The 17066-nt window shown below is 44.2% G+C and overlaps 1 protein-coding gene across 1 annotated transcript in view; it reads right to left on the bottom strand.

Annotated features, from left to right (window-relative positions):
- The window catches only part of LOC143929620 (uncharacterized), a 329026-nt gene that overhangs the window by 265150 nt on the left and 46810 nt on the right, over nucleotides 1-17066 (bottom strand). The window contains exons 13-15 of the mRNA XM_077453528.1: nucleotides 12756-13028; nucleotides 12397-12672; nucleotides 721-972 (exon numbers count right to left, since the gene is read on the bottom strand). Coding sequence (XP_077309654.1) covers nucleotides 721-972; nucleotides 12397-12672; nucleotides 12756-13028 — 801 coding nt within the window. The remainder of the gene's footprint in view (nucleotides 1-720; nucleotides 973-12396; nucleotides 12673-12755; nucleotides 13029-17066) is intronic.

Genomic DNA, 17066 nt, shown 5'->3' with positions numbered 1-17066 from the left:
ATAGGGAAGGAACAGAGTGGGCAGGAAGCTGGGCAGGAAACTGGATGAGAGCCGTCGTATCTTCTCCCTGACAGGACAGGGGGGGGAGGGGGCGAGCAGGGGAAACCTCTGATAGCCCGCGGCTCGCCTTTCTCCTGTCACAACGCCACTGAGTTCTCTGCTGGACTGAGCAGGGAAAAGAGCCCAAAGTCACATTACACTGATGGGGGGGCTTGACAGCACCTTAATGGTGACACCCCACCAGCGCACGCCGATAGCGACGAGACTATGCTGAATTTAAGATCTGATCCCTGATTCCAGGGGGAGGCACTTGACCCCCCTTGCCCCTACTTGCGGACGCCCATGCATCCCAGGCACCTTTAGGTGTGCCTGGTCCCACGTGTGTGACCAAGGGTTCATCCCACTTGGTCCCCTGTATCACTCACCACGTGTCCTTTATTGGTCTAGGAGTGAATGTGAGGAACCACGGCACCCGGCGGGGACTCTGCTGAAAGTGCCAATAGCTGCAGACTTTGCCAGAGGCGGTATCATTCAAACACAGTGGAGTTTGGACTCACTGCTCACCAAAGAGGTAAGTATTCAGCCTTCATTTTCAAGGACCACTCAATGGATTTTTTGGGGAAGCAACAGAGTGGCATTAATTATAAAATTAACTAAAAAAAAAAAAAAAATTGCAGATGAGAAATGGCGCTGTAGTCACATGACCCCGCTTGTACTCACATGTAGCCTCCATGACCGACATTGATGTCTGGCTGCAGTTTCCTCTATTTGTCTGTACAGTGACAGTATATAATGTGCCGGGCAGTAATCCGGTGAAATTTGTTTGCGTAGAATTTGCTTGTGTTGTTTTTGATACCACTCCTGTTATAGTGATAGTATACGAATCCACTTTTCCTTCAGCTGTCGTCCAGGTTACTCCCATAGTGTTCGTTGAATTGTAATTATTCAGTGTGATGGAAACTTGTCCGGGACCTAAGCAGAAAGATTACATCTTTTTATTGCTATTTTGCAAACACTTGTAATTTATATTGCATGCATTTGGCTTCCAATACAGAAGAATGACGAGCTAATTGAAAAGCAGAACGTTTAACCACTTGGTTCTCACACTACGTCTATTGACGTCATGGGGTTTCGCTGGTTATATCTGAATGATGCCTGAGGCCACAGACATCATTCAGATATTGCCGTTTTCAGCCGGCGATTCCCTACACCATAAGAATGATCATAGCGGCTGTTCCACCGCTTGATCGTTCTTACGGTCGGCGGGAGGGGATGCCCCCCCCTCCCGCCGCCCTCCGGTGCTTCTACCGACTCACCGTTTCCATCGGTGAGTCAGTCACAGGATCCGCCGGCCCCAGCAAGTGATCATAGAGATTTCCGGTGGACTAGATTGTCCCCGGAGTCTCTATGATCGTTCGGAGGCCGGGCACGATGTTATGATGTCAGGCCCGGCCTCGGTATTCAAATTAACAGCGCCGATCTGGCTAGGAAGCCAGGATCATTTTTTTTGTTTTGTTTTTTATTCTTCCCAGCCTAAAGGTGAGATATGGGGTCTTATTGACCCCATATTTCACTGTAAATAGGTCCGATCATGCCATATTCCTATGACAAGGGATGTTTACATTCCTTGTAATAGGAATAAAAGTCATCAATTTTTTTTTTTTTAAGTGTAAAACTAAAAAAATATAAATAAAATTAACAATTAAAAAAAAAAAAAAAAAATTTAAAGCGCCCCTGTCCCCGTGAGCTCGCACACAGAAGCGAACGCATACGTATGTCCCGCCCACATATGAAAACGGTGTTCAAACCACACATGTGAGGTATCGCCGCGAACGTTAGAGCGAGAGCAATAATTCTAGCCCTAGACCTCCTCTGTAATCCAAAATATGTAACCAGTAAAAAAATTTAAAGCGTCGCCTATGGGGATTTTTAAATACCAAAGTTTGGCGCCATTCCACAAGCGCGTGCAATTTTGAAGCGTGACATGTTGGGTATCTATTTACTCGGGGTATCCTCCTCTTTCACATTATGTAAAAAATTGGGCTAACTTTACTGTTTTGTTTTTTTAAGCATGAAACAGTTTTTTTTTCGAAAAATTGCTGCGCAAATTCCGTGCGAGATAAAAAGTTGCAATGACCGCCATTGTATTCTCTAGGGTCTTTGCTAAAAAAACATATACAATTTTTAGGGGTTCTATGTAATTTTTTAGCAAAAAAATTAGGAATTTTACATGTAGGAGAGAAATGTCAGAATTGGCATGGGTGCGAAGTGGTTAAAAAAGATGAGCTGTTCACCAAATCACTAAAAGTTACTCCCAGTGGGGGTTATTTACAAAAGGCAAATCCACTTTGCACTGAAAGTGCACTTGGAAGTAAAGTCACTGTAGATTCGAGAGGGACATGCAAGAAAAAGAAAAAAACAGCATTTTAGCTTGCACGTGATTGGATGATAAAATCAATAGAGCTTCCCCTCTACCCCTCAGATCTACAGCGACTGCACTTCCAATTGCACTAGTAGTGCAAAGTGGATTTGCCTTTCATAAATAACCCCCACTTCCTCCCTTTATCTCAATGAGAGAGCAAACAATATATGCAATACATGTAATCTAATATTTACCACCATCAGAAATGATCCAATTTATTCTATAGGGAATAGCAACCAAATAGAATTGATCTTTTTGAACAGACTTCATTAAACTGAAACATGATTGGTTGGTATGGATTTTAAACGTTGCACTTTTTCACAAAATGATCCCCAGTGGGGTTGATTTACTAAAAGGCAAACAGACTGTGCACTTGCACTCTGAAAATGCAGTCGCTCCAGAGCTTAGTAAATAAGGGAGAGCTCTGCTGACTTCAGGGGCGGACTGACAACTCATGGGGCCCCCGGGCAATAGGAGATTATGGGGCCCCCGTGCAATAGGATAAGATTATGGGGCCCCCGGGCAATAGGAGATTATGGGGCCCCCAGGCAATAGGAGATTTTGGGGCCCCCAGTATACACACATACAGTATACACACACAGACACACAATATACACACACAGTATAGACACACAGAATACACATACACACACTGAAGGTACTGGAGAGGCAGGGCAGCTATAATCTGATAAAACAGATTTTTACATACTGTTCCTGGTTTTATTGAGGCTGCGAACCCTGATGGGGCCCCTTAGTGGCATGGGGCCCTCGGGTAGTGTCCGAGTGCCCGAATTGTCAGTCCACCCCTGGCAGACTTCCATCATTCAATCATGTGCAAGCAAAAAAACAAATTTTTAATTTTTTTTTTTTCCTTGCATGTGATTGGGCATTCTTTGCATAGTGAAGCTTTACCTCATTTACTAAGCGCTGAAGCAACTGCACTTGCAGAGTGAAACTGCACTTTGCAAAGTGCACAGTCTGTTTGCCTTTAGTAAATCAACAACTGTGAGTCTATGGGGGTTATTTACGAAAAAGGCAAATCCACTTTGCACTGCAAGTGCACTTGAAAGTGCAGTCACTCTAAATCTAAGGGGTAGATCTGAAATGAGGGGAAGCTCTGCTGATTTTATCATCCAATCATGTGCAAGCTAAAATGCTGTTTTTCCTTATCCTTGCATGTCCCCCTCGGATCTACAGCAACTTTACTTCCAAGTGCACTTTCAGTGCAAAGTGGATTTTCCTTTAGTAAATAACCCGGCGGCACAGTGGTGTAGTGGGTAGCACTCTCACCTAGCAGTAAAAAGGGTCGCTGGTTCAAATCCCAACCACAACTCTACCTGCCTGGAGTTTGCATGTTCTCCCTGTGCCTGCATGGGTTTCGTCCGGGTACTCCGGTTTCCTCCCACACTCCAAAGACATGCAGGTAGGTTAATTGGCTTCTGTCCAAAATTGACCCTAGTATATGAATGGGGACCTTGGATTGGGGGCTCCTTGAGGGTAGGGACCAATGTGAATGTACAGGGATAGGGACAATTATAGACACTCACACAGGATGGACTGGTGTCTTTATTTGCAACATAGGCAAAAGGAATGTTGGGACTTTATATGAAGCGCAGCTAAGAAGACAAAGGTTAAAATCACGTGATCATGGGCTCCAGACACATAAACATTATGTCAAAAAATTATAATAATAATAAATGGTAGTATAGTTCAATAGAATCTAAATAATTTAATTATAGATAATAATGACGTATTGCATGACAAAAATGTAAATATTGAATTATAATAAATAATAATACAAAATGATCAAATTTTATGCTACATCTTCAACATCATGTGATCTTGAGACTCTGCAATTAGTGATATTAATTTTATTATCACTTTTCATTATCATTTATTTTGTATTTATGTATTTATTTTTATTTATTTATTTATTTTTATATTTTCTTTTTTTCTTTTATTGTTTACATGATTGTTGTCTATGAATTAATATAATTACATTATCGTGTATCAATGTTTCGATTATCTATAGACTGATTTTATATTTTTATCATCAACCAAATCATGTTGTCCATGAATTGTATAAAACGATAATTATCATTTTGTATTATTATTTATTATAATTCAATATTATTTACATTTTTGTCATGCAATACGTCATTATTATCTATAATTAAATTATTTAGATTCTATTGAACTATACTACCATTTATTATTATTATACATTTTTTGACGTAATGTTTATGTGTCTGGAGCCCATGATCACGTGATTTTAACCTTTGTCTTCTTAGCAGCGCTTCATATAAAGTCCCAACATTCCTTTTGCCTATGTTGCAAATTCTTTGCATATAACAGGGATGGAGGTAGATGAATTTACCCATTCGTTACCTCATATAAAGTCCCACTAGCCCCGCCCCTTCTCTCTTTTGGTGTCTTTATTCAACCTTACTAACTGTGTTAACCCCCTATGTCTGAGGTTGACTTACTAAAGATAGACAATAGACTGTGCAGTTGCTCCAGAGCTTAGTAAATTAGGTAAAGCTGCACTTTGCAGAGAATACCCAATCACCTACAAGGAAAGTGAAAAAAAAAAACAGCATTTTTGATTGCACGTGATTGGATAATGGAAGTCAGCAGAGCGTCTCCTCCTTTACTAAGCTCTGGAGCAACTGCTCGTGCAGAGTGCACAGTCTTTTTTCCTTTAGTAAATCAACCCCAGTGTGTCTGTGCCAACACCTTACAGGGCGAATTCACACATGGTGCGTTGACAGACATTTTACTGCATGTCGCCACAAGGACACAAAACAATTGATTTCTGTGTGTCCCATTCACACTGCAGCACAACCTGGAGCTGGGCTGCAGAGTGCTGTGATAACATGCAGCATTTTATCGCAGCACACTGTACAGAACCGTACGCCACTGTTCAGCAGCACAGTCCATCCTATTGCTGTACAGTGTACATAAATGAAGTGTACATTTGTACATGTCAAATCGTTTTTTTTTTGTGTGTGATAAGGCTCCCGCTCCATCACTTTAAATCACTTTAAATATATGGAAATTTTCTAACTGCCATTAAGCACCAATTAGCTGATCCGTAATTAATGAGATATTGACTGTAAAATTATATTGGTCCTGCGCCATTAGAAACGTGCAAGTGTGCTAAAAAAAAACGCATAGATGAAATTGCCTGTGCCTCCTATATGTGAGATGTGTAACGTGAGATGTGACACACGATCAGACTATCCGGCGGACAATCTGCCCCGCGTGGGGCTCCGGTGAACTTTTTTTTCCAAAAAAGTCCGGTGGACTTAGAAAGTAGTTTTGACAAAAAAATTGTCAATTGTCAATTGACAATCCGGCCGTCCCCCGAAGTCGGAAGAAGAGGAAGAGAAGACAGAAGACTGGACCACCGCCAGTAAAAGAGCTATAGGAAGAAAGCAGAGGCCCGGCAAGAAGAACCGAAGAGGGGGACAAGACCCCCCAAAGTTGGAAGAAGACCACCGGATGGCAACGAAGAAGAAAGCCGGGCTCTAGTAAAAGAGCTAGCAAAAGAGCAGAAGATAGTGGAGGAGTCCGGTGAGAAGACCCCCCCAAAACAGAAAAAGACTCCCGGAGCTGTGCAATAAATTATTTTAAAACCTTGTGTTGTGTTTTATTTTAATTTTTTTCACCAGGTGAATGGGTAGGGGTACATTGTACACCATACTCATTCACATAGGATGGGGGGGGCTGGTATCCGGGGACGCCTTATTAAAGGGGGCTCCCGGATTCTGATAAGCCCCCCGCTCGCAGACCCCCACAACCAACCGCCAGGGTTGTCGGGAAGAGGCCCTTGTCCTCATCAACATGGGGACAAGGTGCTTTGAGGTGGGGGGTCCCCCTTCGCCAAAGCACCCCCCATGTTGAGGGCATGCGGCCTGGTACAGCTCAGGAGGGGGGGGGGCCCTCGCTGGTCCCCACCCCCTTTCCTGACTGGCCGGGTTGCGTGGTCGGATACGGGTCTTATATGGACCTTGGGGGGGACCCCCATGCCTTTTTTTGGTGTAGGGCTTCCCCTTTAAGTCCATACCAGGTGACGGGGCCAGCGAAGGTGTCAATTGGCGACATTGACTTCCTTCACTAGTCCCGGCTACCTGGAGCTGCGTTGAAAATGAACGGACTTTCCTCCGTGTGTGTGGGTAAGTCCGTTCATTTCAAAAGTACGGCGGACTCCCGCCATAGTGCGCCGGAAAAGTGCGGTTGTGTGTGGGCAGGTCCGCTCGTTCGGAAAGTCTGGCGGACTTTCCGGCGGTTTGTCTGCCAGACTAAGTCCGCCGGATAGTCTGATTATCTGTACGCGGCATAACTGGTATGGACCTACCAATCAAAAATAAATCCGTAATAAACAAATAAATGCAAAGAAATGCAAAAAAAAAAAGGAATATTCCCATAAACATGATGACAGGTCATTAATATTGTGCCAAACTAAGTGCTCAAAGTAGGCAATGGTGCAAATATTGTGCAATAATACAAATGTTATATTAAAATGGTATATTCAATATGGTAAACATAATGACATAAAATAAAAAGTCCATATGTAAAAATTCTGGTTTTCTAATAGGTGTATCCCTTGACCATCTAGAGTGCTACAGATATAGATAAAATCTTCAGTGTTGTGCCATCTTTGTGCTCACAGGCCGCTCACCTTACTGCTGTAAGGTAATAGCATAAGGCAGGGATATGCAATTAGTGGACCTCCAGCTGTTGCAGAACTACAAGTCCCATGAGGCATAGCAAGACTCTGACAGCCACAAGCATGACACCCAGAGGCAGAGGGATGATGGGACTTGTAGTTTTGCAACAGCTGGAGGTCCGCTAATTGCATATCCCTGGCATAAGGTAATAACCTAAAGTGGTGATCTGTATTGCCCCGTACACACGAGAGGGATTAAGTCTGACAGACCTCCAAAGGAGTTCCGCCGGAGTTCCGCCGGAGTTCCGACGGAGTTCTGGCGGACTTTTCGACCGAACGGACTTGACCACACACCATCACACCAAACTCCGACGGAGTCGAACGTGATGACGTACGACTGGATTCGACGTAGGAAGTTCCTAGACAGTAGCCAATAGCTGCCCTAGCGTCGGTTTTAGTCCGTCGGAGTAGCACACACACGAGCGGATTTTTCAAAGGGGACCGGGTCCGGCGGAGTTCCGTCGGGAAAATTTAAAGCATGCTTCATTTCTAAAGTCCGTCAGACTTTAGCTTCGCTAAAGTCCGTTGCAGCCCACACACGATCGGATAGTCCGCCGGACTCAGTCCGTCGGAGTTTGGATGTCGAAAAGTCCGCTCGTGTGTACGGGGCATTAGTCTCCGCTTGGCTCTGTGGTTAATATGGGCCCCCCCCCCCGAGTCTCAGCCACTCTGACCCCCAATTTCTGGCCATCTCCCAACCTCTACCATGGTCTCCTGAAACCCTCCCTGCAGCTGGTGGTGTTTACCTAAGTGATAAAGCCAGCCAAGATGCTTGTGTCAGCCAGATATGGTGACTTTGTGGTTTTTGAATAGGTGATATGTATGTATGTGAGTGAATGTATGTAACTGTGTACATGTATTCCATAGGTGACAAGCTGCAAGTACACACTGGGGTTGGGAAATCCACTTTGCACTACAAGTGCACTTGGAAGTGCAGTCGCTTTAGATCTGATAGGAAGATTTGAAATTAGGGGAAGCTCTGCTGATTTTATCATCCAATCATGTACAAGAAAAAATGCAGTTTATTATTTTCCTTGTATGTCCCCCTCGAATCTACAGCGTCTGCACTTCCAAGTGCACTTGTAGTGCAAAGAGGATTTGCCTTTTGTAAATAAACCCCACTGTATCCTAAACATGTGTGAATACCTACTACACTACATTCTGACATCATTTATTCCTGGTCCCTGCTATCTTTGTGTTACCTATTTGTGACCACTGCACTTTGTGAGTTACTTAGTCCTGACCTCTGCACCCTGTAAATTACTTACTCCTGACCTCTGTACACTGTGCATTATTTACTTCTGACCTCTGTACACTGTGCATTATTTACTTCTGACCTCTGTACACTGTGCATTACTTACTCCTGACCTCTGTACACTGTGCATTACTTACTCCTGACCTCTGTACACTGTGCATTACTTACTCCTGACCTCTGTACCCTGTGCATTACTTACTCCTGACCTCTGTACACTGTGCATTACTTACTCCTGACCTCTGTACACTGTGCATTACTTACTCCTGACCTCTGTACCCTGTGCTTTACTTATTCCTGACCTCTGTACACTGTGCATTACTTATTCCTGACCTCTGTACACTGTGCATTATTTACTTCTGACCTCTGTACACTGTGCATTATTTACTTCTGACCTCTGTACACTGTGCATTACTTACTCCTGACCTCTGTACCCTGTGCTTTACTTATTCCTGACCTCTGTACACTGTGCATTACTTACTCCTGACCTCTGTACACTGTGCATTACTTACTCCTGACCTCTGTACACTGTGCATTATTTACTCCTGACCTCTGTACACTGTGCATTACTTATTCCTGACCTCTGTACCCTGTGCATTACTTACTCCTGACCTCTGTACACTGTGCATTACTTACTCCGGACCTCTGTACACTGTGCATTACTTACTCCTGACCTCTGTACCCTGTGCATTACTTACTCCTGACCTCTGTACACTGTGCATTACTTATTCCTGACCTCTGTACCCTGTGCATTACTTACTCCTGACCTCTGTACACTGTGCATTACTTACTCCGGACCTCTGTACACTGTGCATTACTTACTCCTGACCTCTGTACCCTGTGCATTACTTACTCCGGACCTCTGTACCCTGTGCATTACTTATTCCTGACCTCTGTACCCTGTGCATTACTTACTCCTGACCTCTGTACACTGTGCATTACTTACTCCTGACCTCTGTACCCTGTGCATTACTTATTCCTGACCTCTGTACCCTGTGCATTACTTACTCCGGACCTCTGTACCCTGTGCATTACTTATTCCTGACCTCTGTACCCTGTGCATTACTTACTCCTGACCTCTGTACACTGTGCATTACTTACTCCTGACCTCTGTACACTGTGCATTATTTACTTCTGACCTCTGTACACTGTGCATTATTTACTTCTGACCTCTGTACACTGTGCATTACTTACTCCTGACCTCTGTACACTGTGCATTACTTATTCCTGACCTCTGTACCCTGTGCATTACTTACTCCTGACCTCTGTACACTGTGCATTACTTACTCCGGACCTCTGTACACTGTGCATTACTTACTCCTGACCTCTGTACCCTGTGCATTACTTACTCCGGACCTCTGTACCCTGTGCATTACTTATTCCTGACCTCTGTACCCTGTGCATTACTTACTCCTGACCTCTGTACACTGTGCATTACTTACTCCTGACCTCTGTACCCTGTGCATTACTTATTCCTGACCTCTGTACCCTGTGCATTACTTACTCCTGACCTCTGTACCCTGTGCATTACTTATTCCTGACCTCTGTACACTGTGCATTACTTACTCCTGACCTCTGTACCCTGTGCATTACTTATTCCTGACCTCTGTACCCTGTGCATTACTTACTCCTGACCTCTGTACCCTGTGCATTACTTATTCCTGACCTCTGTACCCTGTGCATTACTTACTCCTGACCTCTGTACACTGTGCATTACTTACTCCTGACCTCTGTACCCTGTGCATTACTTACTCCTGACCTCTGTACCCTGTGCATTACTTACTCCTGACCTCTGTACACTGTGCATTACTTACTCCTGACCTCTGTACACTGTGCATTACTTACTCCTGACCTCTGTACCCTGTGCATTACTTACTCCTGACCTCTGTACCCTGTGCATTACTTACTCCTGACCTCTGTACCCTGTGCATTACTTACTCCTGACCTCTGTACACTGTGCATTACTTACTCCTGACCTCTGTACCCTGTGCATTACTTACTCCTGACCTCTGTGCCCTGTGCATTACTTACTCCTGACCTCTGTACCCTGTGCATTACTTACTCCTGACCTCTGTACACTGTGCATTACTTACTCCTGACCTCTGTACCCTGTGCATTACTTACTCCTGACCTCTGTACACTGTGCATTACTTACTCCTGACCTCTGTACCCTGTGCATTACTTACTCCTGACCTCTGTACCCTGTGCATTACTTACTCCTGACCTCTGTACCCAGTGCATTACTTACTCCTGACGTCTGTACCCTGTGCATTACTTACTCCTGACCTCTGTACACTGTGCATTACTTACTCCTGACCTCTGTACCCTGTACATTACTTACTCCTGACCTCTGTACCCTGTGCATTACTTACTCCTGACCTCTGTACACTGTGCATTACTTACTCCTGACCTCTGTACCCTGTGCATTACTTACTCCTGACCTCTGTACCCAGTGCATTACTTACTCCTGACGTCTGTACCCTGTGCATTACTTACTCCTGACCTCTGTACACTGTGCATTACTTACTCCTGACCTCTGTACCCTGTACATTACTTACTCCTGACCTCTGTACACTGTGCATTACTTACTTCTGACCTCTGTACCCTGTGCATTACTTACTCCTGACCTCTGTACCCTGTGCATTACTTACTCCTGACCTCTGTACACTGTGCCCTCTGCTCGACCCCCCCCCCCCGGAGCCGATGCGAATGCCCGGCGGGCGCGATGACCGCCAGGCTCCTGCAATCACTCGTGACTCACTGAGAACCGGGATCTGTGTGTGTAAACACACAGATCCTGGTTCTCTGAGGGGAGAAGAGACAAATTATGAACAACGATCTGTCGTCTTCCCTAGACAGTCCCCTCCCCCCTTCAGTTAGAACACAGAGAGGGAACACAGTTAACCCCTTGATCGCCCCCTAGTGTTAACCCTTTCCGTGCCAGTGACATGTTTACAGTCAATGCATTTTTTTAAATGTCAATGGTCCCAAAAATGTGTCAAAAGTGCCCAATCTGTACGCCATAATAACGCAGTCCCCATAGAAATCGCAGATTGCTGCCATTACTAGTAAAAAAATAAAATAATAATAAAGATGCTATAAATCTATCCCATATTTTGTAGACACATTGGGGGTTATTTATGAAAGGCAACTCCACTTTGCAATACAAGTGCACTTATTTTTTTATTTTAGGTACTTACATACTGCTGTCAATTTACACAGCTCTTTTCATATACATTGTACATTCACATGTCCTTACCCTCAAGGAGCTTACAAGCTAAGGTCCCTAACTCACATTCATACATACTAGGGACAATTTAGACAGGAACCAATTAACCTACCAGCATGTCTTTGGAGGGTGGGAGGAAACCAGAGCACCCAGAGCAAACCCACGCAGGCACAGGGAGAACATGCAAACACCAGCCAGGTAGTGTTGTGGTTGGGATTTGAACCAGCAATCCCTCTTACTGCTAGGTGAAAGTGCTAACCACTACACCACTGTGCCACTTGGTGGTAAAGTCACTGTAAATCCGAGGGGGACATGCAAGGAAAATAAAAAAACAGCATTTTAGCTTGCACATGATTGGATGATAAAATAAGCAGAGCTTCCCCTCATTTCAGATCTACCCCTCAGATTTAGAGCGACTGCACTTCCAAGTGCACTTTCAGTGCAAAGTGGATTTGCCTTTAGTAAATAACCCCCATTGTGTTTTTTTCAAAATTTTCGCTATTTTTTTGTTTATAGCGCAAAAAATAAAAACCGCAGAGACGATCAAATACCACCAAAAGAAAGCTCTATTTGTGGGGGGAAAAAGGACGCATTTTTCTATAGGTGCAGCGTCGCATGACCGCGCACTTGTCAGTTAAAGCGACGCTGTGCCGAATCGCAAAAAGTGTCCCGGTCATTCAGCAGCCAAATCTTCCCGGGGTTGAAGCGGTTAAAAAAACATGTTGTTTCTGTGATTTATTAAACAAGCATTCTTTACTCACCTGTGCAGGTAGTTCCGCTCACAGGATCAGATTCAGTGACATTATCAGCGGCTCTGACATATACAAAGAATGTGTATGTTTCTCCCGATGTCAGATTGCTTACTGTAGCGGATTCATTATTCACCATTGTATTACTTCTCAGTGTAGATGACGATGTGACAATTGTCTGCACTCTGTAGCGGTATGTGTTCTGATACTCAAACGGTTTGCCCCAACTTAACATCACAGTATTTGACGTCACATTAACAAAGTTCAGATCTGACACAGGCCGTGGCTCTATAAAGTAAAGATAATAAAAGCTTTAATAGTAATAAGATATAGACATAACAATTACAGGATTTCTTGTTTTTGCTACCTACTTGTATACACAGATATGGTCACAGGCGAGCTCTGATATTCCCCAACTCCGACTGTCATCACAGAAATGGTGTAATTAGTTCCGGAAGTCAGGTTCTGAAGGGTGGCATTGTTTGTGTAGCTTGTTTGGGTCCAAATGGTGGGAGAAGAAGAAGCATTCCCATATGTTATAATGTAAGACTTTACCAGATTGGTCATATTTACTGGCTCTACCCAGGACAATGCGATGCTGTTTGCTGTTGTATTGAAAGTGATGGTTCCTGGTGGAGTTGGATCTGGGAAACAGAAAAGGAGAAAGAGAAAAAAAAATGAACACAAGAAGAAAAGTGTAATTTTCATAAAAAAGAAAATCGAATAAAATGTGTTAAACGAATGTTGTATTTCTTCCACACACACTGCACATGGGCAATGAAATGTTTTCATCTTTTATATTCCTTCCCGATGCAACTGTTGCAGCCGACTGTAATGTATATGGAGCTCAGGACAGAACCGTCATCATACGTCGTCTTTACACACTTGGGTTCTTGTGCTCTCTAACAACACTACAATGCCCCGTACACACGGCAGGAAATTCCGACCACAAAATCCGTCTGATTTTTTTCCAATCGGATTTTGGCCGAAACTTGTCTTGCATACACACGGTCGCACAAAGTTGATGGAAAATCTGATCGTTCAGAACGAGGTGACGTAAATCACGTACGACGGGACTACATAGAGGGCAGTAACCAATAGCTTTCGTCTCGTAATTTATTCTGAGCATGCGTGGCACTTTGTCCGTCGGAAATTCTCTACACACGATCAGAAAAAGTCTGATCGGATTTTGTTGTCAGAAAATTTTAGATCCAGCTCTCAAACTTTTCCCGTCCGGAAATTAGCCACATTTCTGCATAGAAACCAATCAGCTTCCAGGTTTTATTGCCAGGTTAGAAGCTGATTGGTTTCTATGCAGACATGGGACTAATTTTGCCCTCTCTAGCTTTAGTAAATAAACCCCCTGGTGTTGAGCACCATTCAAAGGGTAAGAACTTGGCTTTTGCAATTTTTTTATTTTGATGACCCTTGAATTGATAGCAGCACTTTACTACAACAATACTACAGAGAATGCCAGCTACATGTTGGAAACCATGACTCCTTGTAAAGATATTTTTTATTTCAAATATTCAAAAAATTCCTGAAACTTTTATCATTAGAAATTGGAAATAAGCGCACGGGTCTTCCGAGAATTTGTAGCAGAGGAATCCAAATAGAGCAAATAGCTATAGAATGTCCAAGAGTGGTCGTGTGGAAAACAATGTAGTATGCACTGCGATAAATACACCTCGGAGTTCTTTTGGTGGTGTACTAGTTACAAACTAGCAATTGAAAAATGAAGCTCCTTTAAATTTAGCTTTTTTAGTTATAGGTCGTCTAATACCCCGTACACGCGATCGGACTTTCCAACAACAAAGCCGTGGATTTTTGTTCGAAGGGTGTTGGCTCCAACTTGCATACACACGGTCACACAAATGTTGGCCAACAATTACAAATGTAGTGACTTACAAGACGTACTTGATATCTCCATTACAAACGCTAGTTATATCTCCGGCTCGTACTTGATTCCGAGCATGCGTGAACTTTTGCCCGACGGACTTGTGTACACACGATCGGAAAGTTCAGACAACAAACATTTGTTGGCGGAAAATTTGAGATTCAGACAACAAACATTTGTTGGCGGAAAATTTGAGAACCTGCTAGCCAACATTTGTTTGTGGAAAGTCTGACAACAATTGTTCGATGGAGCGCACACACGCGGTCGGACTTTCTGCCAACAAGCTCACATCCAACATTTGTTGTCGGAAAATCCGATCGTGTGTACGGGGCATTAGGATGACCATGGCAAAAAAAACAAAAACAAACAAGTAATGACAACAATAAGCTATATTGATGGTAAATGTAGTTTACAACACCAGCAACGGGTTTCATTGTGGGTATGCAGGCACTAAAGCCCCATACACACTATCAGATTATCTGCTTCAGATTTACCAAAACCATGTAGTGCAAGGGCCTGCCTGATTGCATACACATTGAAACTCCTAAGGTTTGACCTCATATTATGTGGTTTTGGTAAATCTGAAGGAAAAACTCAGCAGAAAAACTGATAGTGTGTATGGGACCTTAGTCAGACAGGGAGTATCACAACTCTGGTGTGAGCTGGGTAGTTTCTCATAGAACCGCTAGGGACTACAATAAGCGGACCAGCTCATGTTAAAATTGTGATACACCCTACCTAAGAGAGTGGCCATATGCTCATCGCAAAACATCTTGTCCGTGTTGTAAAGTATATACCGTCAATAAAGCCTATTGATGATACCTGATTTAACGTTGTATCCAATCTATAAGAAACTCGTTCTTTTGGGTGTCTTTGCTACATACTCCTGGAGACCTAGGCACCTATTTCAAGCTTCTCACTAGCACCAGATCACTTTGAAGATATCATGGTTCCAGACCTCCCCTAGGATCGACTGGGCATCTCTACATCATATTCTTGGAGACCCAAACCCTACTTTCAGCTTCTCACAATTACCAGACATCTCTGGGGACATCAAGGTCCAGGACCCTCCCTAGCATTGAATGCAACCTAACAAATGATCTGAGTGGAGGGGAGACGGGAATATTCTCCAAAAGCTCTCATTTAGGTTGCAGAAGCTCTCATTTAGGTTGCAGATAGAGGTTTTAAGTTGAGGCTTCTAACAACCTCTACAAATATTAGGAAATGTAATGTTTTTGTCTTTCATTTTCCCCCTCAATAACGAAATGGAACGGAATCTCTTGAATACAAAACCATAAGGGCTCCCCCCACCCTAGTCTTGCTTTTACTGTGTTTTTTGTTTAGAGAATCCTCAAAACAAGTTTTGTTATTATATGTTATTTTAAGAAGAAATAGAAAAGATGTATTGGGATCAATAGTATATGTATTTTTTAAGCACTTGTGGACCGCCCACCGAAAAAAGAGAAGACTCCCGATCGGCCATTGAGGAGGAGGGAGGAAAGGGAAGCCGCTGCTGTGGAGAGCAGGAGAATGGGAGGCCGTCGGTGATGGAGAGCAGAAGAACGGGAGCCAAGCACCGCGCAGGGTGAAGCGGTTGGTGATGGGGTAAGACTGACTGATGGGAAGTGTTATACTCTTTGCCGCCCCCCAGAAAAAAATTCCACCAGCCGCCAATGTTGGTATTGCAGAGAGTCTCCCCTTACTTCATCTTCTGGGGTTTGCCTTCGATGCTGTCTGCTCCTCCTCTTCTGTGTCTGCCCACATAGCAAGCAGCTTCCTATGGGGGCAGGCATGTGGGCTCGCTCCTGAGAAGTGTGTCCATAGACATTCACAGTGCGGCTTGCCCCTGCATCTTGCTCCTTGCTCACTAGATTTGATTGACAGCAGCAGGAGCCAATGGCTCCCACTGTTTTAAGCAAAGCCTGTGAGATTAGGAAGAGAGCTAGAAGACCTGCACCCAGGCACAGCGCTGGATCGATACAGGAGTCAGGTAAGTCTTAGGGAGTGAGGAGCACACAGTGGAAGGTTTTTTTTTACCTTAAACCGGTTGTAAACCCTTGTTTGTTTGTTTTTTTGTTTTTTTAGGACCTGCAAGGTAAAGGCATAATGTACTAGTGTGTTGACACTTACCTGAAAACTAAGCAGTCCAGTGATGTGATGTCACAGCTGGAGGCAGCCCTCATCTTCTCCCGGTCTTCCGTCCGGGTCCACAAACTCTGGCTTAAAAAGGCCGGAGCCACGATGACGTCACTCCTGCGCATGTGTGGGGGAGCCATCATTCACAGCACAGGTATCTGAAGGAATGGCACTGATGGCTGTTCCTTCAGAACACTTTCCCCTGATGACGTCGTCGGCTGCATGTAATGTAAAAATCTCTTAAACGGCGCACTTATTATAGGCCTACCTATAGGCACAAATTATGCATAGGAGTTTACTTCCACTTTAATGTAGAGAATGCATTAAGGCTGTACTTCTCCCATGGATCACAGGAGGGCTGTTTGTTCTGCACTCCTGTGACGTGTCTTCAGCAGACAGCGGGCTGAGGCCCACTGTAGGCTGACGTCATGAGATTGTGATCAGATAGGACTGGACCGACACCCAACTCCCCTCAGCAAGCCACTGAGAGCCTGAGCTGGCCGGCCCTGCCCCCTCCACGATCCAGCGCTCCAGTTAGCGGGGGGGAGGGCAGAGTAGACAAACAGTGACTGACAGTCAGCAGCTCTCTCCTTGGGGAGCTGTGAGATCCGAGTGATCAGCGATGTCTGATCGCTCAGTTCTCAGCCTT

The sequence above is a fragment of the Lithobates pipiens genome, unplaced genomic scaffold, assembly GCF_037356315.1.
Source record: "Lithobates pipiens isolate NorthernLeopardFrog02 unplaced genomic scaffold, aLitPip1_a1.2 Scaffold_24, whole genome shotgun sequence".
Lineage (NCBI taxonomy): Eukaryota > Metazoa > Chordata > Amphibia > Anura > Ranidae > Lithobates > Lithobates pipiens.
Note: the sequence above shows the minus strand (reverse complement) of the source record. Positions and strands in the feature narration are given on the sequence as shown.